Source organism: Notothenia coriiceps, unplaced genomic scaffold, assembly GCF_000735185.1.
Source record: "Notothenia coriiceps isolate Sejong01 unplaced genomic scaffold, NC01 NC01_scaffold00036396, whole genome shotgun sequence".
Taxonomy (NCBI): Eukaryota; Metazoa; Chordata; class Actinopteri; order Perciformes; family Nototheniidae; genus Notothenia; species Notothenia coriiceps.
In genome coordinates this window covers 529,518-550,743 of record NW_011369097.1, presented here as the reverse complement: position 1 = coordinate 550,743, position 21,226 = coordinate 529,518, and the positions used below count along the sequence as shown (strand labels likewise).

The following is a 21,226-nucleotide window of genomic DNA, read 5'->3' as shown; positions in this document are numbered from 1 at the left end:
GATAACCTTAATTGAGCTCTGGGAAAATCCTTCTTGAAAATGTATTTCTCAATCACTTATTATCTTGTAGGAGCCAAAAAAACAACGTTGCCACTTCCACAGCAGTCTGGCATCTCTATCCTCAGCTGCAGAATGCTAATCCAATGGGTGGGCGATTTTCAGTATGTGTCCATCCATTCTCACTCGATCATCTTGCTGCCATTTGAGCCCACAAGTCTATTCTAGCAATCCTTTTCAGCATTTCTTGTTAGAGGTTTAACAAATGACAAAGGCAATTTTGTCTGTGCAGTTTTATTAGCCCGTGGGAGCCCCTGTCTCTGACCCCAGAGGCATGTTAGAGAAGCGGCCAAGTCAGGACAGAAACACTGGCGGAGGACTTGTCCCCCAGCAAGCCTGACAAAGTAGTTGTCTGTGTTGGAGAGGGAGAGAGGGCCCTGGCCAGGCACACTGCTCAAATGAAATGGCTTGTGGTTTTTCTGGCCTACTTTCTCGCTGTCTTTAGCTGATACAGCCTTTATACGCGCTCAGAGGATAAATGAAACTGGTTAGACAATATGTGAATGACTGTGCTTTGCACTCCATAAACCTGCCACTGGATTCAACTGTTTGTCCTTACTGACAGTCTTATCCAAAGTAAGCTTTACAAGTATGGGACTGTTATATTTAATGGTGATTTGAGTATTCAATGTGTTGGTGTTTTCAGCATTTTTTCTTGCATGTGTGATCACTCCTGTGGAGTTACTGTTAGTCATGGAAACTTTGAATAAAACGGTCATTAAGGGTGGTTATGAAACTTAAAGTCAACAAAAGTTGAAATCCTGCTTCTGATTAAAAATACACAGTGGTTTGTAGTGCTCTAGTAATGTTAGGTCAAAAATGTGTCTGTCATAATGTTACAAGTAATGACTTGCAGAACAATAAAAGGACAGACTACATTTAATTTTACTGGAAAGTATTTACTTTTTATTTCTTAATTGAAAAGAAACATATGCCGCTTTTAACATTTCTCTTTAAAGGTCAAAAGAGGCTATTACATACCGAAGAAAAAAACAAGGTCAAGTATAACAGACTCAACTTCCAGGTCTCTCTCACACTGATATACAGCATACAGTCTCTCCACTGACTTTACTGATACTTATACTTTCATATTACCTAGATCCACAGCTGATGTCAAACACATTAAAATGCATTCAAACATGTTCACTGAGAAAGGGAGTCAACTCCTTCAGAATGGGGTTAAAAAGCCTCTTTAAACCTGAACTCTGCCATCTCTGAGGCCACAAATTGAAAACTCCTTCGGCTCTTGCAGTACATGTTACGAGTTTGAAAACCCTTTTAATGGATTGTCTCTGTTTCTGGTTCTGTTATGATGGGAGTGATATTGTAAGGTAACAATGGTAGTGATGTTTAGTTTGGAACGACGGCGGCATATTTACCTAGGCGGTCTGAACGTCTATTGTGCAGAGTGACGTTGTAAATATTAATGCTGTGCTCGCCTCTCTGTGTGCTCTCGCCTCCAGATATTGATGAGTGTGTCAATGAAACCATGTGTGGGAACCACGGCTTCTGCGAGAACACGGATGGCTCCTTCCGCTGCCAGTGTGACCAAGGCTACAACAGCCCCCCCGGAGACATGAGCAAATGTGTCGGTCCGTAACCGTTCTACAATTAATATTTCTTGTTCATTATTGCTTAAAAGATATTCCTATAAAAACACCAAAACCAACAGTGAATTCATCATATTTATAAGTTTGTGACGTTAAACCCTGATGTATAATTTTCCTCTGTGGAGCTACACTTTTGTTCTCACTAGAGTGTGTATAAATATGCGTGTGAAAATAGAACCCAATAATTGCTATTTTTGAGAAATGTTTTCTAAAAACTGCCTTGCATAACGAATTTAAGAAACTATTTAGCCGTTTTGGAGATCAGAGTATATATTTATGACCCATTTTTAAAGATATAATCTTTTTAGCAACCAATAGGCTTGAGGTTGAGAGCTTCGTTACTAAGCACTCAACTACTTGAGTGCTACTACTTACTATCATTAGACTTATATTTGTATTATTGTGTGTGTTCTTGGTCACTTTTATAGAGCAAAACCTCATAATTTTAGTTTAAAGAGAGATTAACTGATTTCTTCCAAAATCTAATTACAACATAAACTCTAATCTCAACATTATACAATTTAGAACAACATTTAGAATCAATATAGAATTAATCACTGCAAATAAAGGTATGATCTATAATGCACAATTTCTTTCTATCAATTGGGTTTGAATTTATCTTCCAGTAACGAGATAATGAAAAATGGTTTGTCTGACCGCCCCATGACCTTGTTGAACGCATGCCTGTGCGTACGTGCCTGAAACCCTTTACTGACCTCACGCCCTCTCTCCTGTCTTTCTCAGACGTGAACGAGTGTGAGATGAGCTTGGCGCTGTGCGGGGAGGCCCTGTGTGAGAACTTCGATGGCAGCTTCCTGTGCATCTGCCCCAACGACAATGAGGAATTTGATCCCCTCACCAGCCAGTGCCGCTCCCTGGGTAATGGAGCAGGACTAGCACTCACAGTGACCCACGGGACTTAATTCTCCATCCCATCATTGGGAGACGAAGTTTTCCCTGATTTAATGAGCCGTCTCTCATTATCCAAACAAGGGTGACGAGGTGGACACGGCCCACTCCTCGTCTCTTGACCTGGCTGTTTCCATGTGTTTTATAGGCTGGGGTTATAGTTGGGTGGACTATGAAAAAATTCTATTAGCTTAATCCCTCGAATGAAATGAGGTCACTCCTCCTGTGGAGCCAAGTAGATACCCTGAGGGCTTTGTTAATGATAACCTATATCCTCACCAAGACAAACAGGGATAAGGTGCAGCTATGTGCAATTAGAGCTGAAGACACATTGCACCAAATCATCTCGAGTGCAGAGGTTACAGATACGCAACATATTGCAATTTACGAATGACAGTAAAGTGCTTTCCAGCCATGGAAACACCATCACCTCTCCAGCGTGATAGGCGTATGTGTACACGAATTGGGCGTATTTACATTATTAAGCGGCGCGCCCTCAGCGGGGATGTTATTTCTTCTGCCTGGGCACTAAACCCCAGCTATGCCTTTGTGTACCTTTTTGCCACATTCCGCTGTTTGCTTTTGACGTGTGTTAATCAATCATGTGAGAGTGAATGGTGTGTTGACTCACATGCCAGTGTTTCCATTTGGCTAAGCCTGCAGCTTAAGGGTGAAATGCCTGAACCCATGCCTCTAGACAAATGAGCCGGCTCAGCAGTGGCAGGCCAGGGTAATGCACTACTGCTGGAGGCATGTGGCCACTCAATGCTGATACTGAGGATTTCATGTTAATGTATGTCCTTGGAGATCCAATCTCAGTAGAGAGATTTGAGATTAGTTTGCCCTCCTGATGTGCCAAATCCCCACCATGTCGTGAAGAAATGCTTCCTTTGTTCCTCTACAGCTAACTCGACGCCTGCTCCTGGCGTCCCTCCATCAGCTTCCTCAGCCGACGAGAGGAAGGAGTGTTACTACAACTTGAACGACGCCAACTTCTGCGACAACGTCTTGTCTCGCAACAGCACCAAGCAGGAGTGCTGCTGCACAGTGGGGGCCGGCTGGGGGGACAACTGCGAGATCCACGCCTGTCCTCTCCAAGGAAGAGGTACAACAAGAGGCCCAGAAAAAAGTGAACGTAGTCAGTGGATGTTGTAATGTGTGTTTTTATTATCTGCTACCTCACTAATGAATCCAACTCCTATTTTCCAGATGATTTTAACCAGTTGTGCCCTCACGGCACTGGATTATTACCCCAGCCCTTGTCCTCTTCACAAAACCTGGGAGAACACCGTCCTTACATAGGTACGCGTAAATACTTACTCGTTTTAATGACATACCCAAGTTTTTATAGCTTCCCTTCTCACAACACTTTAAATTGGCACGCAAAGGTGCAATGTCAGCAGACCGTTTTAACCTACACCTGCATTACGTTTTAAATCCAGTTAGACAGACATAATGCCTCACCACATTTACGAGGCTGTCTCCACAGTAAGCCCATGTTTAATGTGATCGTGCCTTAATACCTGACTAACTGCTGCAACCACAGTGTGTCTTCACACCTTATTACAAGAGGAGGGAATGACGTTTACAGCAGTGCCAATGTGTTGCCTGTTGTTACTTTTCATCTCGTTTATGTAATACCAAGGTGTGATTCTGTCTCGTTCCTCAGATGCAAATGAGTGTGAGATGTTTGGATCGGACATTTGTAAGAACGGACAATGTTTAAATCTATTTTCCACCTATACCTGCTACTGTCGCTCCGGATTCTACTATGACAACATCCGGCTTGAGTGCGTGGGTAAGGAGATCATCTTTTTTGACATTTGAAAACCAAATCCATATACATGAAGCTGCAACAAATAAACTGGAATGTCATTGTACAGGTATTAATCAAATTAAACTGTTTTCAAGATTGTTGGTCACCCATGTCTAATGCCAGTGTTTTAAATAAACGTTAGTGCGTTTAACCCACATGCTGTATCCTCAACCAGTATGCATTACAGTAATCCATTATTTTAGAAACATCTGATGTAGTGGCATTTCACTTAAAGGTCCCATGTCATGGCCATTTCTACTGATCATAGTTCCATTGTTGAGGTATACTAGAATAGATTTATACTGTGCAATTTTCCAAAATCACATTGGTTTCTCATACAGCATCTCTGTATAGTATGTGTATTCACTCTCTGTCCTAAATGGCTTGTTGGAGCTCCTGCCCCCACCTCCCTATGAGCCCAGTGGCCGTCTGCGAGACAGTGAAACCCAGCCAAAACCAGCCCTAACACACACACACATGCAGCCTGGCTGGGAGTTTGTGTGTGTGCTCACTGCTCACACACCTACTCACAGCCTTGCCGCGTGTGTGTGAGGAAGACTTAAACTAACGGCTCCGCGGACGTAACATAACGGATTGGTCCATTTGGACCAATGGGTCTATTTGGGTATGGGCACGTCACTGCACCCAGGAAGAAAACAATGGAAAAAGATAAATCTCCAACGAGGCCTATATAGAGTGCCACAGTGACGCGTCCTAAAACCCGGAAGTAAGCTGCGCATGGGTTCCTTCGACAAAAAAGCAATGCAATTTCTCCATAGGATTTTGGAAAATAGCTCGAAATAAGTTCTGTGGTTGACACACATTTAAGAGACGGATCACGTTTTGTTCAGTCGGAAAATATCCACATGTCTACCCTGCTTTTATAATTTTCTAATAATCAATCTAATCGATAGATTTATGATCGATAGATTTATGATTCGAAAATTGAATTTTTGTCGAAGGAACCGGAAGGAACCCATGCGCAGCTTACTTCCGGGTTTTAGGACGCGTCACTGTGGCACTCCGGCACACGTCCCAACTATCGTCTCCGTATACAGTCACAGCTGTGTGTCTGTATTCAGCAGGATGTTTGCTCGAGGCTTAGAGTAAAGTTGTTATATATATATATATAGAACATGTCAAGCTACAGTATGTGCTGTATCAGAAACAATGCGCGGCGTGTTTTTGGAGTAATATGCTGTGTGTTTACATTAGCAAGCATGCTAACACTCAGAGCTAGCCATGGAGCTAACGCTGTAGGCTGCTGGAGAGAATGTGTGTAACGTAATGTCCTTGTGGTAAACCCTGCGAGAGAGAAAGGTATGAGCTCCATACTGTTTCAGAAATAATGCTTGGTCAGTGGTTAGGAGCATAACATGGCATTTAAAGGTAAGAATGGAGAAACCAGCTCGAGTGCGCTAGAATTTGAAAGTACGCAGCCGAAGAAAATCTGCCTCTTCCTTCAGACCAGACTTCCTTACAGAGCCCCTCCTCCAACACACACACGAACGCTCACATGACTAATGAGGGCACGAGATAAGTTTGTGCACGAGATGGAAGGCTGACAGGCAGGTAGGCCATCCAGTTATTTTAGCCAGGCCGGCTAAAATAATTGGTCGTGCTTTTTACAGCGCCACGGCTTCCGCAGATGAATTTTTTTTAATGTATTTATTGTCAAAACATTTAATGTATTCATTGCTATCAGGATGTTAAGAGCATTCCATGGAATATAACCAAAAGTCTCCCGGTAGCAGGGGAAAGCTGATTGACGCTACAAAGGGGCGTGGCTAGCAGCAGAATCAGCCTTTTTGAAACAGGGCTACAAAAGATGGGTATGAGCAGTATGAGGCATGGCTACAATGGGTGATCTGTTTGGTATTTTAAGCAAAAAACTTCACCGACATGTTTTGTATAGGTATGGCCCTACAATATATTTTTCCAATATAGCATAATGGGTCCACTTTAAGTAAGGTTTTGAATGAAGGACATAGAAGTGGAGTATTGTGCGCTGTTAGTACACTGAATATTTCTCCTACCACTTCTTCAGTTAGCCTGTCATGAGGACAAGGAAAGATTGCCTGGCTAAAATAGGAAAATAAAACTGTTAAAATCAAAACAAACTATGGCAGAATGAAAAAATAAATGTTCTTAATTTGTTCCATCAAGCGATTTATTTAAAATGTTGCGTGTTGCGTCTCAATCATTTATAACCACTTTTGCATGATAATGTATTCATATTGTAATTCCTTTGTGCCTTACTTTGTTAATTTTAGATTACGATGAGTGTGGATTTGGGACCGCCTGTGAGAACGGAGCGTGTGTGAACACGGCCGGCTCTTTCAACTGTTTCTGCAGCCCTCCGTTAGTCCTGGACAGCACGAGGCGGCGCTGCATCGGCCTCAACACCACAGAAGGTGTGAAAACAGTTCAAAATGCTTACTTGCTTTTATTGATCCGGTAGTACTTAAATCAAATCAAATCAAGTTTTATTTATATAGCACATTTAAAAGCGATTTTTGGTCGAGCCAAAGTGCTGTACATGTAATAAAAACACATTACTACAATCACAATAAAAGACAATAATTGACAACAGAAATATAAAAAACAAAAACACAGGGAATAGTCAGGTGTCATACTCCGCTCTGACTAGAAGGCCAGAGAGAAGAAGTGAGTCTTTAGTGTAGATTTAAAAACCTTAACAAAGAGAAGATCTACAACGTGGTGGAATGATTGGATGCCTTATGTTTTTTTTTTCACTACCACCGAATAAAATGTTTGTGGTAAAAGAGCCATATGTATTTTATCTCCCTCCCTATTCTATCTCCCAGAAACCATTGACTCTGACCACGATGTGCACATGGATATTTGCTGGCAGCGTCTGGAGGGGGACAACGTATGCGCAAAGCCCCTGCAGGACCGCAGAACTACATACACTGAATGCTGCTGCCTGTTTGGCATCGCTTGGAGTGAACAGTGTGCCTTCTGTCCCCAAAAAGACTCTGGTGAGAAGCAATTTGCACATAAGAAAGTTTAATAGTTTCCGTTTTTATATCAACACATCATTGTTATCATCCAAAATATAACCCTCCCTGGTGCTGCTCTGTTTAGACGACTACGCAGTGATGTGCAACCTGCCTCGGGAAGGAGGAAGGGACAGTCTGCGAGAGCGGCCAGGGTACGAGTATGGTATGGAGGGGCCGGAGGATCCTGCGGAGCCTTTTGTTCCTCCGTACTGGGACAGTTATGGCGGCCCCTCAGGACCCTATGACATTCCAGAGGGAGTTCCTCTCTTCAATGACAACGACTACGGCGTGCAACAGCCACCCTCCCGTGTGCCCATTGCAAGACCACGGGAGCAGCAGCCACGGCCTTTGGACCCCTACGCTGGTGGGTTTACACACCCTGAGGTTTTCATCCCCTGTGTGTAGCATTTAGTATAACATACACAGTAATATGCTGACTTTTCTAGTGCTATAAATAAATTATGAACTTCTGTTTGACAACCGTAACACACATTTGTCCCCTTAAGATGGGTAACCGCTGTCCAATGATGTCATTAAACTCATCAAGATGCAATAGAAAAATTACATGATTTTAGTACAATTTTGCATTCAAATGTTATTTTCTCTATACTATTGTTTTAACAATAGGCATAATCTGCTATACACAGGGGTGCACATAAGTGGTACGCAGGTACGCATGCGCGGCAACAATCTGAAATGCGTACCGTCACTTGTGTCACAAAGCGCATTTGCGTACCGATGTATATGTGAAGCTTTTCCATAAGGCGGTTAGATCACCGGACGAGTCGATCTCCGTGTGCAAAGACAGGGCTGCTGTTAACGTCGGCCTGTACAGCAGCACTGCGCTAAAACAGCTGATCACAACGTTCACACGCTCTGTGGTCACGAAGCTCTGCACTCTACTACTACCCCCCCCCGTTGACATTCGCGATACAGAGGGCTTCATCATACTCCACTAGCACCCCCACCCGCTGATATTCGCGATACAGAGGGCTTAATGGGAACTTTGAGGGGAGCCGGAAGTTGGAGTACCAAACACTGACTCCAGGTACTCATCTGAGTACCTCACTGAGAAAGTTGTGTGCACCCCTGGCTATACAAAGCTTTATGGTGATTTTCAACTCATTGTGTAGCCGTCTGCCACACCACTTTAGTGTTTTCGTCCACTCTCATCTCTGCATGTATAGCTATATTTAGTGAAAAAGCTCTGACACCCAACTGTGCATTACCTTCTACAGAACGCATCGCATTAGAAAGACAAGATTAGAGACCAGTTTAGGAACATAGCGGAACATTTAACTGCAGAACCAGATATTACCTTCAATACTTGGTAGAGAACTAAACGGGAGCTAATAGAAAGAGAATATTAAACCATTATTTGTCAGGTGGGCAGAAAACAACTCTAAATAAATGATATGGTTGCTAACTGCTCGATGTGTAAACAAGAGGTTCTATCTTAATAACAATATTTTTTATATGTGTTTCCTTCCATATTTCTGCGTCCAATCAGGGCGCTACGATGCCTTTGAGGGTCTCCGAGCGGAGGAGTGTGGAATCCTGAACGGCTGTGAAAATGGCCGCTGCGTTCGTGTGCGAGAAGGTTACACCTGCGACTGCTTTGACGGTTACGAACTTGACCTCAACAAGATGGCCTGTTTAGGTGAGTTATTTTCACGGCATCTTTGATATCTTTTCTCAACGGACCACCCACATGTAGATTTCAAAGGGCAAATGTTCAGGGACTTTGTAGAATCAATAGGGAATCACAATGTGGTGTTGAATCTCCAAATCAAACCGCAGAGAGGTTCAGGTTAAAGCCTTCTGGAGCCGGGTCTCGGATTAATTTCAGTGAGGTAACCCTTCTTGCTGTAGTTCATCAAATTCAAGGAGACCTTTGAATTTAACAACCTTGCATTAGGTTCTGTTTTATAGGGAACTAATGAAAGCAGTGTACTTCTCAAAACCATCGTATGTACCCTTTGGCCAGAAATTCCCTAGTCACACTCTGCCAAGAATAAGGAGTCCTTGAATCTCAGCCACTTGGTGTATTACAAGAGATACTATATCTTTTAAGTGTACTGTGTTTGTTTTGTGAGAAAGTGAGACCGTCTTGTTGTAATGAAGTGATTACAATATTCTGTCTGCGTACAAGTTTATCAGCTCCAAGGCCAGACGTTTTCCTGAGGAAAGTGATTGATTCCCAACCAGTGGAAACATGTGGGATCTGTGCAACTCGTGCCATGCCTCCTTTTATAAATATCACCATGAGCATTTCCCCCTAGCAGAACATGACATAAACAGAAGGAGGGTCATTTGAGATGGACTGCTGTGAAATGACAAATCAGACCTCCCGTGTTGAAAAAGGGAAAGAAAAATCTGCCGAAAGCCAAAAAGAAACATAATCCAGTGCATTGTTAATTTTACCATCATTCTTAACTGCTCTGCGCTCAAGTGCTCCAATCCAGCCGACACGCAACATGACGGCATGTTTGATTAAAGATATACAAGATGAGATATTATGCAACATATCATACTTCAAATGAGATTTTTTTATGATTGTAATTTAAACAACCTTGTTTATTGTTAACAAGATTGCATACCATTTCATCCATCTGACCAGGAGCTGAGGAACTGTACAGAGGGCGCAACCAACGATCATTTTTTATTAGCAATGAACTGACAATCATTTGTTCAACTGACAATTTGGTTATGATATCGCCTTGTTTAATCTGAACCACAGTTTAAAACGGCACAATATCAAATGAACTAATGTAAAATGAAGACCAGCAGCAAATCCTTGAATTTGAGAAGCTGAAACCAGATGTTTGACATTTGATTTAGACATTAATTTTTGGTGATTAATGGATCATCAAAAAAGTAGAAGATTCAACCAACCTATGCAGCTCACAGATTACAGGCACAGGCGCCATTTCTGCTGATGGGCCCGTAATTAACCGTCTGCAAAAACCATAACCTACATTGGAAAGTAATTATCACTACCACTAAAACAGTTTTTTCTTAAGTTAGAAAACGAAAGGTTGAAAGGAAGGAAGGAAGGAAGGAAGGAAGGAGGAGAGAAGGAAGAAAGGAGAGAAGGAAGGAAGAAAGTAGGAAAAGGAAGGAAGGAAATAGGATAGAAAGAAAGGAAGGAAGAAAGGAGAGAATGAAGTAAGGAATGAAGGATAGAAAGAAGGAAGAACAAAAAGACACATTTTTTATAAGAACAAAAGACAGACAGAACGGTTGACAGAACTGAATTCAAAAGTATGAATTACTTTGACATTCCAGCATCCCATTCCTCATATACCCATAAGGCCACTCAGCAGCAGATGTGGCGCAGGCAGCTGTTTCAGCTGTGAAATCTCTGTGCTGACCTCATGTCTCCTCTTCCTGCAGACATAAACGAGTGTGAGGACATCAGTGACAAGGTGCCCTTGTGTCAGAACGGGCTGTGCAGCAACACAGAGGGCTCGTACAAGTGCACCTGTCTGAGCGGCTTCTTGGCCTCCGCAGAGCCGCACAGATGCATCCCAGAGATCCCAGCGTCTGGGCTTCTGGAGACAGGAAACTGAGACAGACTGCTCCCTCAAAGATCACCTTACACCCCTCTGCCCTTTTCCCCAGGGCCCTGGCACTAAACCTGCAACAGTAACGCTTAGACGTCCAAACTCATTTCCCTACACACACAAACACACACACTCGCATTCAGCACAGAACACATTAATATCCCCCTCACACACATCCAACAGGAGCAGGAATTGTGCAGTGAATGTATAACATGGGATTTAGTATTCACCAGATATCCATTTGCCTTAAAGGGATTTTGTGGACTGATCTATTTTTATTCAGTAACCCCAGGCAGTTTGATATGCAGATATATTTTCCACATTATTTTCTCTGTCACTTTCTTTTGTTGTGTTATTTATTTCATTTACATGACGGGGCTCTGCAAACTAAGAAAGTGACCTTTTTCAGTGGGCATACATGGATTTCTCCTTTTGTATTTGTCTCACCTCAGAGACAGAGTGGGGAGATAATAAATGTGTTTATAAAAGAAGGAATGTTAGAGAGAATCAGCCACTCATAAATCAGCTTGAGCCTCACCATCAAACCTCACACCAGTTTTCTCACTCACTCATTGTAATTAGCATCGACCTTGGACTAAATGGACGCCAGGGTTGATAGACATCTGAAATTAAAGGAAAGAACCACCTTTCTCTTCTTCAAGATTAACCACGAGCTGAAGAATCTCTGGACCCAGAAGTGAGGAGTGAACACAGCCAAACTACACATTCAAAACGTCAGCCTTTAAGTGGACCTGGAAAGACTGTAGATGTATATGATGATCTATGTAATGTTTAAAAAAAAAAAAGGTGCAATAGGTATAACCTGCCTTCCTCTGTTTAACACCCTTTTTATGATCTTAATACCAGCAATGAAGTAGGAAAACATGGACTCGTTTGCTGATCCCATTTTATTTTTAACAGTATTAACTTGTTTTATACAGTATGTCTGTGAAAACCATATGTACCATGACCTATAGGCTACATTCTAGCCTTAAACCACAGGAAGGTAAGTTAGTTAAAATTATCCACAAATATCACAGCTTGAAGTGAAAGTTTTATGAACCAGGGTCACACATCAGACCATTCCCACGTGTGCATCTCGAATGCATGTAAAGACACAGGCTTTGTTGGAGAGGTTTGGTATATTTTGTACAGATCTAGTACTATGTATTATTTTTGTTACATATTCTCTTAATGCATTATAGCACAACCAATATTTTGTTTGACATAAAACGTAAAAATAAGAAAAATCTGGCATTATAGCTTTGTAGATTTATACATGTCTGTAAAAATGTTTTTTTGTTTTTTTTTATGTATGAGGAGAGTGGCTGACACTGTACCAGAGGAACTGTGTGTATACCCTGCCCTGTGGAGCAGACAATGAAATATATTTTTTTGGAAGTGGCAGCACTGTTCTAAAAGACATTTTGTCTCTTCAAGTTCATTACAAAGACAATGCTTTTGAAATGCAAGCACCAACTCCTGTGCGTCACAACTCACATTTATGGCTAAATATTAGTAATTGTGAACATTATTTCTTTTAGTCTCCGTTTGACCCTTATGTCATGAATGTATCATAGACAGTACCATGTGGTTTCTGAACTCCCAATTATACCTTTTTGTGTTTTATATTCAGGTTTAGAATATTTGTCTAATGGACTAAACTTCTTCCAGCAGTGCAGAAACATAAAAGTCGGATTCCAACATGGAGAAGGACTAAAGTTGATTATACTCTTAACATGCATTTGTAACCTATAAACCTAGAGTTGTACAAATGTCTCCACTTGATGTCCACTTTTCTGTGCTGTATTCATCAGCTAACCCGGATCGGAAGTCTAACATTTAGGTCAAAGTTGGAATATTTAAAGCCTTTCAAAACTGCAAATAACTTGCAATAAATGTCTTGTTTTAAAGCTGTGGTCATTGGAAATGTATGCTCATTCATTTTGTTTACCTCTTGACTGTAATCACTATCAGTCATCAAAATAAAAACTTTAAAAATATATAAATGTCTTTGAAAATTTACTTTGACAAATGGGAAAAAACACACCATGCTTTTGCCATGTGTTTGAAATGTATATTAACATTGTACATTTTTGCTGCCAGGGAAGTTTATTTCTACCAAAACAATAACAGTAAGTTAGTCAGTTGTAGTAACTTTTAACGTGGGAGGTAACAAGTCAGATGTGTGTGTTTGGCAGCGAAAATAGATGTATTCAGATCCTTTACTGGAGTAAAAGTAATACCACAAAGTAAAAAAACTATTTTACAAGTAAATATTCATGAATTGTTACTTCGTAACGTACTTTAAGTTATCGAAAGTATTTAATATGCAGAAAAAACGATACAAGATTTTTACATCAGTAAATACTATTATTATTGGATTATCAAATCATTGTTTTTGAATTAATTGGCATAAGCAACATTGTAATGGTACAGGTAGTTAAGGCATAACTAACTTTACCTAATTCATACACTTTTTGGCAGTTTAATTTATCATAATGTGACCCTTCATGTTATATCCGTATTTGTTTTGAGTGTAAAAAGATAATCTAAAATGCTGCTATAAACTGCCAAATAAATGAAGAGCAGAGAGCAATATTATCTTATAATTCCTCTGAAATGCAGTTAAATTGTAGCATTAAGAAGCACAACATTTAAATTGTATTTACAGACAACTTGAGCAAAAGCACTCATTTTAAATTATTTACCAGTGGTTTTAAGGTATTTGACTACAGATACAGTATGAACCCAGTCTAGATAAAGTTAGAACTTGGGACAGGGAATGCCAGGTGGATTACATTCTACACAACAGAAGAGAGAGAAACAAGTTAGTTTCATAAAGCATCTTTGTTAGTATTACAAATGATGTATTATACTATATCGCCCTCTTGTGGCCAAATAGCACTGCACACCACTACTTTTCCATCTCTACCATAATAATTCCCCCATTGGTTAAACGGGGACGAGAAGATATTCCAGATGGATTCTGGGTAAATGTGTTTACACCTCACCCACCAAGTCAACCTAAATTACGCAGTGGAATACATTTCCCAGAAACCACCTCGCTTAATACGTGTTTGAGTCGAACTGCAACCTCCCGTGCTATCGCTGTGTTGCTAATGTAAATCTTTTAACTGTTTGAGCCGATAGAGACCTTTAACAATTATCATATTTTTTTTGTGAGGAATGCCGACATTTAGCCAGTGGACACTTGGTTAGCAAGCTAGGATAAGTATGCTTTTATCGTTAAAATTGTATCAATAGCCTGGCTACACTGTAACAAAATAGTATGTGTGATAATTTGTTGACTAGGAAAGGTGAGACATTCTCTGTCAATATCGCCTTTTTTATTACGTTGCAATGTTGACGACTCACACCTGTTGCTCAAGTATTACATCTAGCTAAAAACTAGCTATGCTCAATTTAGATATTAGTCCCAGACAACACAGTTCATCCAGATATCAACTTTAGCTATTTAAATATATAGGTGGGAAGTGGACTCTCCCGGTCTGGAAGGGGATCTGGTCCATTTATTACAGGTTGCATTTCCTCATGGCAAAAGAAGAATGCATAACACAATGGAACAAAACAGGGGACACTTCAACACTACGAAACAGGAAAATATGTCTCACCTCAGAAAAGACTCTCCAAGCCCCATCCACCTCTTTGTCAAAAGACAAACACAGTCACACTGCTGGACATTTGTCAGAAGATGACACCCAGTCTTCAAATGGTGCTCAGTTTTCCACCAGAGGAAATCTCAGTAAGGATCCTCCAAGCAGGGTGCTGCTGATGTTGCTGGTGGGGCTGTCTTTCTCCACACGCCTCTACAAGATAACAGAGCCCCCTCATGTATGGTGAGTTAAAGTCATGCATGTAGCCTACAAAGATTAAGTTGGATCATAATTTGCAATGTTTAAAACACTGACTAATTTTGGTGTTTCAGCTGGGATGAGACACACTTTGGAAAGATGGGGAGCTACTACATCAACAGGACCTTCTTTTTTGACGTCCATCCTCCTCTTGGAAAGGTGGGATGAGATCTTATCCCTTTTGTATAGCGTCTTCTGGAAAACGTCTTTATTATGATTATTGATCTCCATTAATGTGTTGCAGATGCTGATTGGTCTTGCTGGGTACATGACCGGTTATGATGGCTCCTTTCCTTTCATAAAGCCTGGAGATAAATATGATCATCACAACTACTGGGGGATGAGAGGGGTATGTTTCTTTCAACACAAGCAGACCTGCTTTTGTCTCATCGATTAAGAAGGATCTTGAATGTATTCATATTATTTTGTCCCAACTTTAAAAGGACCAGCCATTAAAGGTAGGTAAGAATGGAGAAACCAGCTCGAGTGCGCTATAATTTGAAACTACACAGCCGAAACTTCCTTACAGAGCCCATCCTCCAACACACACGAACGTGCACATGACCAATGAGGGCACAAGATAAGTTTGTGCTGTGATGATTGGTCGTGCTTTTTACAGCGCCACGGCTTCCACATTTTCATTTTTTTAATGTATTTATTGTCAAAGCATTTAATGTATTCATTGGTATCGGGATGTTAAGAGCATTCCATGGAATATAACAAAAGTGTTTCTGAAGTGAATGACTTACCCCACCTTTAAGGCTGCTTATTTCTGTGTTCTCCCCCCTGCTTTACAGTTCTGTGCCGTGCTTGGCTCCTGTCTCCCAATCTTTGCCTACCTCATAGTGCTGGAGTTGTCTCAGTCTCAAACTGCTGCCCTCATCACTGCCACCTTGCTCATATTTGGTGAGTAATCTCCTTGTTTAAAAGGTTTGCACAAATTCAAAACATGTTAAAGTTGCAATTGACTGACCGTCAAGCTGTTTATAAACAGTTTCTTTTGACACATGAAGAGTATGTTGTGTACCTTACGAGCATTTATTTAAAATTCAAATTACGCTGTTCGAATAACGAGAATGAATTTGTGATTAATTTACTGCTTTCTACAGACACTGGCTCTATCACCATTTCCCAGTACATCCTGTTAGACCCTATACTCTTGTTCTTCATCATGGCAGCAGTGCTGAGCATGGTCAAGTTCAACCAGCAGAGATACAGGTAGGACACCACTCAGACTTTGTATTTAGCTTATTTTCAATCTAGTCTCATGCAATGCAGTGGTGAAACTATGTCAGTAGTCCATTAGTCAATTAGTTGGCACACAGTAAAATCAACGATGATTCCACTGTCTTTCAGGTACAAATGCAATGCTTGTGATAACTTTTTTAACTTATATCAAATCATTTAAATTCAAAACTGCTTACTTTTTTGGCATACAAATAGAAACGACCTGTTGTGGACTTGTGTTTTGTTATAAAATATGGACAATTGTCTTTATTGAGGAGAATGTCTTTACCAACTGGTTACAATAACTATCTTTTTGTCGCTGCTTTTTATTGAACTATTCATATCTTAGACTGCACTGTAACTTTTATCCATGTATTTTTTCTTTTAATGTTTATTTTATTAACTTTTCTTTTTAATGACTGATTTTAAATGCCATTTTCTTAATGTCTTTCATTTTTTGTAAAGCACTTTGAATTGCCTTGTGTTGAAAAGTGCTGTATAAATAAACTTGCCTTGCCTTACTAAAGCAACACGGAATCAAATCTGGTTTGAGTTTTAGTTTAGGTTTTCATGGCCAAGGAATTTGCTTTCATATTTTAATGTAAAACATTAAAATAGTAAGAAAACATTAAAATAGTGAATAAGAAAATCTCAGATTAGGAGAAAACTATAATACAAATACTTGACATATAGCCGAAATAACTGATGCAGATTTTAAGAAGTTGTCACTTGTGCAGGAATGTGCAAAATTGTCCAAGGAATATGCAAAGGTTCACAGTATGAAGTCTGCATACGTATATGAGATGCATTTTAAAACAATAGTAATGTGTCCTCATGTTTTTCCAGTTGTAAGCAGTACATTGATTTTGTTCCTGCTTGCTTGCTGTTGTTCTTAGGCCCTTTGCTGCCTCCTGGTGGCTGTGGTTGGTACTGACGGGTGTAAACCTTGCTGGGGCATTAGGGGTGAAGTTTGTGGGTCTGTTTGTCATTCTGTTGGTGGGACTGAACACAATCTGGGACCTCTGGAGAATTCTGGGAGACCTGAGCCTCTCACTGGTAAACAGCAGAATATTCTGAATGGCACTGTTACAGATATTGTTGATGAGCAGCACCTGAGGTTTGACTGTTTTTTGTTTATTTCCTGGCTCCAGGTTGAAATTGCAAAGCACTTCCTGGCTCGGGTTGTTGGTCTCATCCTGTTTCCACTTTTCCTCTACGTTACAATATTTGCAATCCACTTTGTTGTGTTGAACAAAAGGTGCGTCTGATCTCTTAAACTATAGATACAGATTGATATTACCCCTCACCTCACACTCAATAGTGCTCAGTATCTACGTTGTTGAGGTCATCATGATTTTGTTTTCTGTCACCAGTGGACCAGGAGATGGTTTCTTCAGTTCAGCCTTTCAGTCCCGACTGATCGGGAACAATCTACACAACGCATCCATGCCTGAGTGTGAGTCCTAAACACACCTTTGAATAAAAGCACATTATGTTGGAGCTGTGTTTACTAAAACACAAATCAAACAATGAAAAGGGGGTTAAAGAAATGTAGGCTTTCCCTTAGTAATGTTAACAGGCAGACTGATGTGTGTGCTTACATTTTGCTGTCTTCACAAAGTGACTATTCTTTATGCTCCGTTCCTTGTGTTGATGGCTCTTTGAAGCCTAAAATTATGATTAATTAAAATGTGTAAGTTTCTTTTCTTTTGTAACAATGTGGATGTTGTTCTCCTTATATAGACCTGGCATTTGGCTCCACCATCACAATTAAAAACCTCCGGATTGCTGGAGGATATCTGCACTCTCATTGGCACTTATACCCAGAGGGAGTGGGATCAAAGCAGCAGCAGGTCAGGCTACAGTGTGAAACATTATCAAATATAATTATAACTAGCTATTTCCTTTTATAGTTATTGTAAATAAACAGCTTTCCCTGCCATGTCCTTACAGGTGACAGCCTACCTCCATAAAGACTACAACAACTTGTGGCTCGTTCACAGACCGGATGAAAATGAATGTGAGCACATGGGGTTGATTTACTGATACCAATAGCATGTATTTAAGCCATAAGGAAGCAATGTATCAGCGTCTTATTGTTTGTCTCTATTAAGCTCAATCTGGGACACCTGACCTGGTTCGTCATGGAGACATCATTAGACTCGAGCACGTAGAGTACGTACAATGACTCCACAAAGCAGTACAATGAAACCTATTGTTAATTGTCCATCGATTTGAATCCAATGTCATTCTTATCCAAATAATGTGCGTGTATTTACAGAACAACCCGTAACCTTCACAGTCACCTCCATGAGGCCCCTCTGACCAAGAAACACTTCCAGGTTACAGGATATGGCATTGTGAGTACACCCATAACATTACTTCTTTTCACCTTACGGCTCTTTACATTTGAAGGGTGACATGTAAGAAGACCTCAGGGTGAAGTTTTCTTTTTTGATGCCAAACAGTTAATGGCCTTAGATTCAAGATTCAAGGCTTTGAATGTGCACAGTAGCCACAGTGTAGACATGGCAATGAAAAAAGTCACAGGTTCCTCCAATAATGCAACATGAATATATATAAGACATAAAACAAATACAATTATGAAAAGCACACAACGAAGTAAGCAAACACTGAAATAAAACGAAAAATAGGCAGAGTTGGAGAGGAGCCAAAGACACGGCAGCCATCATCACCGGCACCATCTTATCATCATCATTATTATAGCGCATTAAAAGCGTATTACATTCTAATTGCATGCCATTATATGCCGTATTTGTATGTCCTCAAGTCTAAAAACACATCATCACCTTTGGCCTCTTTTTAGAATGGCACGGGTGACAAAAACGACCTGTGGCAGGTGGAGGTGTGTGGAGGCCGTAAGGGGGACCTGGTGAAGGTGCTGCGTAGCAAAGTGCGCTTCCTGCACCGAGCTACCGGCTGTGTGCTTTACTCCTCTGGAAAGACTCTCCCAAAGTGGTAAAAAGAAAGTTTAGACTGCTCCTCCTTTTCTATTCAAGATGCGTCATGTGTATAGACAGTCAAGGACACCGTTTCCCTTCTGTTCAGGGGCTGGGAACAGGTGGAGGTGACCTGTAGTCCCTACTTAAAGGAGACTCCCAGCTCTCAGTGGAACATTGAAGATCATATCAACCCCAGCTGTAAGAAAAACATACAATTCTTGGTACTCCTATGATCTTTTCTACTCTTCATGATGTTAAACACTAATCAACGTAATCCTTTTCCCCCTCTTTCAGTGCCCAACATTAGTTTGTCTGTGCTGAAGCCCCATTTCCTGGAGATCTTACTGGAGTCCCACATTGTGATGATAAGAGTAAGAAACGGTGACAATCCGTCAGTGCGGTATGATTTTAATCAGAGACACTTTATTGACATAAAATGTGTCTTTTTTTCTAGGGTAACAGTGGCCTGAAACCCAAAGACAATGAGATGAACTCAAAACCCTGGCATTGGCCAGTCAACTATCAGGTGCGTTGAGTAATCTAGGGGTCAAATGTACATTTTTGGAAAACGTTAAAGCTTAATAAAATTAAAATACAAATGTTCTCGGTTCATTTCTGTAAAGGGTCTGAGGTTTTCTGGAGTGAATGACACAGAGTATCGTGTTTACCTGCTGGGGAACCCCGTAAGTCCATCTTAAACATGCCCCATTTTTTTCTGTTGTCACTCTTCCCTTAGAAAAACATGTTAATACACTCATGATTTTATACTTTTTTCTTTTAGGTGGTTTGGTGGATACATTTGGCTAGTTTGGGATTGTATCCTATCATGGCGGCAGTGGCAGCTATAGCCCTCAAAAGAGGTTTCTCATTGAGCCAAAAAAGAATAGGTATGATAATGGCCAGAAATACAGATACGTGGTAACTGAAGCATTTAAAAGCAAATATATGTGACAAATAATTGTTGTGTTCTCCACTTTGTGTTTCAGAGCATTCTCATGTTCTCATGAGAGAAGGAGGACTGCTGTTCCTCGCCTGGCTGCTGCACTATGCACCTTTCTATACGATGGGCCGTATCCTCTACTACCACCATTACTTCCCTGCAATGCTCTTCAGCAGCATGCTCACAGGTACCATTCATACTTTATTTTAGCTTCCTCCATTATATAGAACAAGAGGTCAGGGCCGCCCCTGGCTAACTTGGGGCCCCAAGCGATATTGTGAGATGAGGCCCCAACCGACAGGAGTGAAAACATTTTTTTGGAAACAAAGTAGGCCACTTTGCAAATATAATTCCTGTTTATTATTATTATCAACACAGTTACTTTTTTATACAGTGAGGTAAATGTGCATGTATGTTGTTCAGTATGCGTTTACAGGTGAATACGTCTGCGTTTCCTGCCAAATACTAGCCTCAAAAAGATTAAAATATACATTAATGCAAATAAACTACTTCTCACTATAATAATAATCATAATCAATTCACATAATAAATAGACCATATTATTATTATAATATAGTTGTAATATAGTCAAGACAAGAACATGCTATGATCATGCTCAAAAAACCTGAGTATTTCTAAACTCTGTATTCAAATTATGTTCCCTTCTGTCAGCAATGTATCAACAACTACAGATAATTTCATCAGTTAATTATCTGGTTGTGGTGACAATATGATGGACTGTTAGGAGTTAACGGGGGGGGCTGAGCATCACCCTACTGAAATGTGGCAAATTGACATAAAAATTGAATACAAAGGAAAAATGCTCCATGTTTTTTAGGCTGTAAAACTTTAAACTGTTTATGTAAGCCAAGTAGACAGTACAGTTTATCACTCTTCCTCCTGTACATTGCAGATAAGAAAGGCCATTTAACAGACTGAATGAACGTAAATAAAGAATGCTGACAATTAACTGCATCTCCATTAGCCTATATGCTATGGCAGAGAACTGCCTTCTTCATGTCTGTGAATTGCAGCTGATGTTTAATTATGGCAATTTTGGATTACAGTATACAACATTCGCAAGTGCACATTGACTTCATACAATAATCCACCTTCGGAGGTGATGCTCTAGTTTCTTCAGTTTTGTTTTTTTCCCTCTTGCTTGCGCCGGACTGAACTTTTCTTTCACACATCTCTATCACCTGCACTGAGTGGGCCGTATCAAAGCCGTGATTGGGTC

At 40.5% G+C, this 21,226-nt stretch overlaps 3 protein-coding genes across 3 annotated transcripts in view; 2 read left to right on the top strand and 1 right to left on the bottom strand.

Moving 5' to 3' along the window:
• LOC104963642 (latent-transforming growth factor beta-binding protein 2) overlaps window positions 1–12,978 on the top strand; it is a 94,004-nt gene extending 81,026 nt beyond the window's left edge. The window contains exons 32-41 of the mRNA XM_010792256.1: window positions 1,521–1,649; window positions 2,412–2,546; window positions 3,481–3,681; window positions 3,786–3,878; window positions 4,246–4,374; window positions 6,666–6,806; window positions 7,221–7,394; window positions 7,501–7,779; window positions 8,926–9,075; window positions 10,812–12,978. Coding sequence (XP_010790558.1) covers window positions 1,521–1,649; window positions 2,412–2,546; window positions 3,481–3,681; window positions 3,786–3,878; window positions 4,246–4,374; window positions 6,666–6,806; window positions 7,221–7,394; window positions 7,501–7,779; window positions 8,926–9,075; window positions 10,812–10,987 — 1,607 coding nt within the window. The 3' untranslated portion in view covers window positions 10,988–12,978. The remainder of the gene's footprint in view (window positions 1–1,520; window positions 1,650–2,411; window positions 2,547–3,480; window positions 3,682–3,785; window positions 3,879–4,245; window positions 4,375–6,665; window positions 6,807–7,220; window positions 7,395–7,500; window positions 7,780–8,925; window positions 9,076–10,811) is intronic.
• Window positions 1–21,226, bottom strand: part of LOC104963667 (calcium/calmodulin-dependent protein kinase kinase 1-like) — a 366,751-nt gene that overhangs the window by 253,907 nt on the left and 91,618 nt on the right. The window lies entirely within an intron of this gene.
• pomt2 (protein-O-mannosyltransferase 2) overlaps window positions 14,066–21,226 on the top strand; it is a 27,476-nt gene continuing 20,315 nt past the window's right edge. Inside the window, exons 1-19 of the mRNA XM_010792258.1 lie at window positions 14,066–14,841; window positions 14,931–15,015; window positions 15,101–15,205; window positions 15,654–15,762; window positions 15,966–16,074; window positions 16,980–17,139; window positions 17,235–17,341; window positions 17,457–17,539; window positions 17,827–17,936; window positions 18,037–18,103; window positions 18,198–18,258; window positions 18,365–18,443; window positions 18,911–19,062; window positions 19,153–19,244; window positions 19,341–19,417; window positions 19,501–19,572; window positions 19,670–19,729; window positions 19,828–19,933; window positions 20,033–20,173. Of these exons, the coding sequence (XP_010790560.1) occupies window positions 14,537–14,841; window positions 14,931–15,015; window positions 15,101–15,205; window positions 15,654–15,762; window positions 15,966–16,074; window positions 16,980–17,139; window positions 17,235–17,341; window positions 17,457–17,539; window positions 17,827–17,936; window positions 18,037–18,103; window positions 18,198–18,258; window positions 18,365–18,443; window positions 18,911–19,062; window positions 19,153–19,244; window positions 19,341–19,417; window positions 19,501–19,572; window positions 19,670–19,729; window positions 19,828–19,933; window positions 20,033–20,173 (2,080 nt within the window). The 5' untranslated portion in view covers window positions 14,066–14,536. The remainder of the gene's footprint in view (window positions 14,842–14,930; window positions 15,016–15,100; window positions 15,206–15,653; window positions 15,763–15,965; window positions 16,075–16,979; window positions 17,140–17,234; window positions 17,342–17,456; window positions 17,540–17,826; window positions 17,937–18,036; window positions 18,104–18,197; window positions 18,259–18,364; window positions 18,444–18,910; window positions 19,063–19,152; window positions 19,245–19,340; window positions 19,418–19,500; window positions 19,573–19,669; window positions 19,730–19,827; window positions 19,934–20,032; window positions 20,174–21,226) is intronic.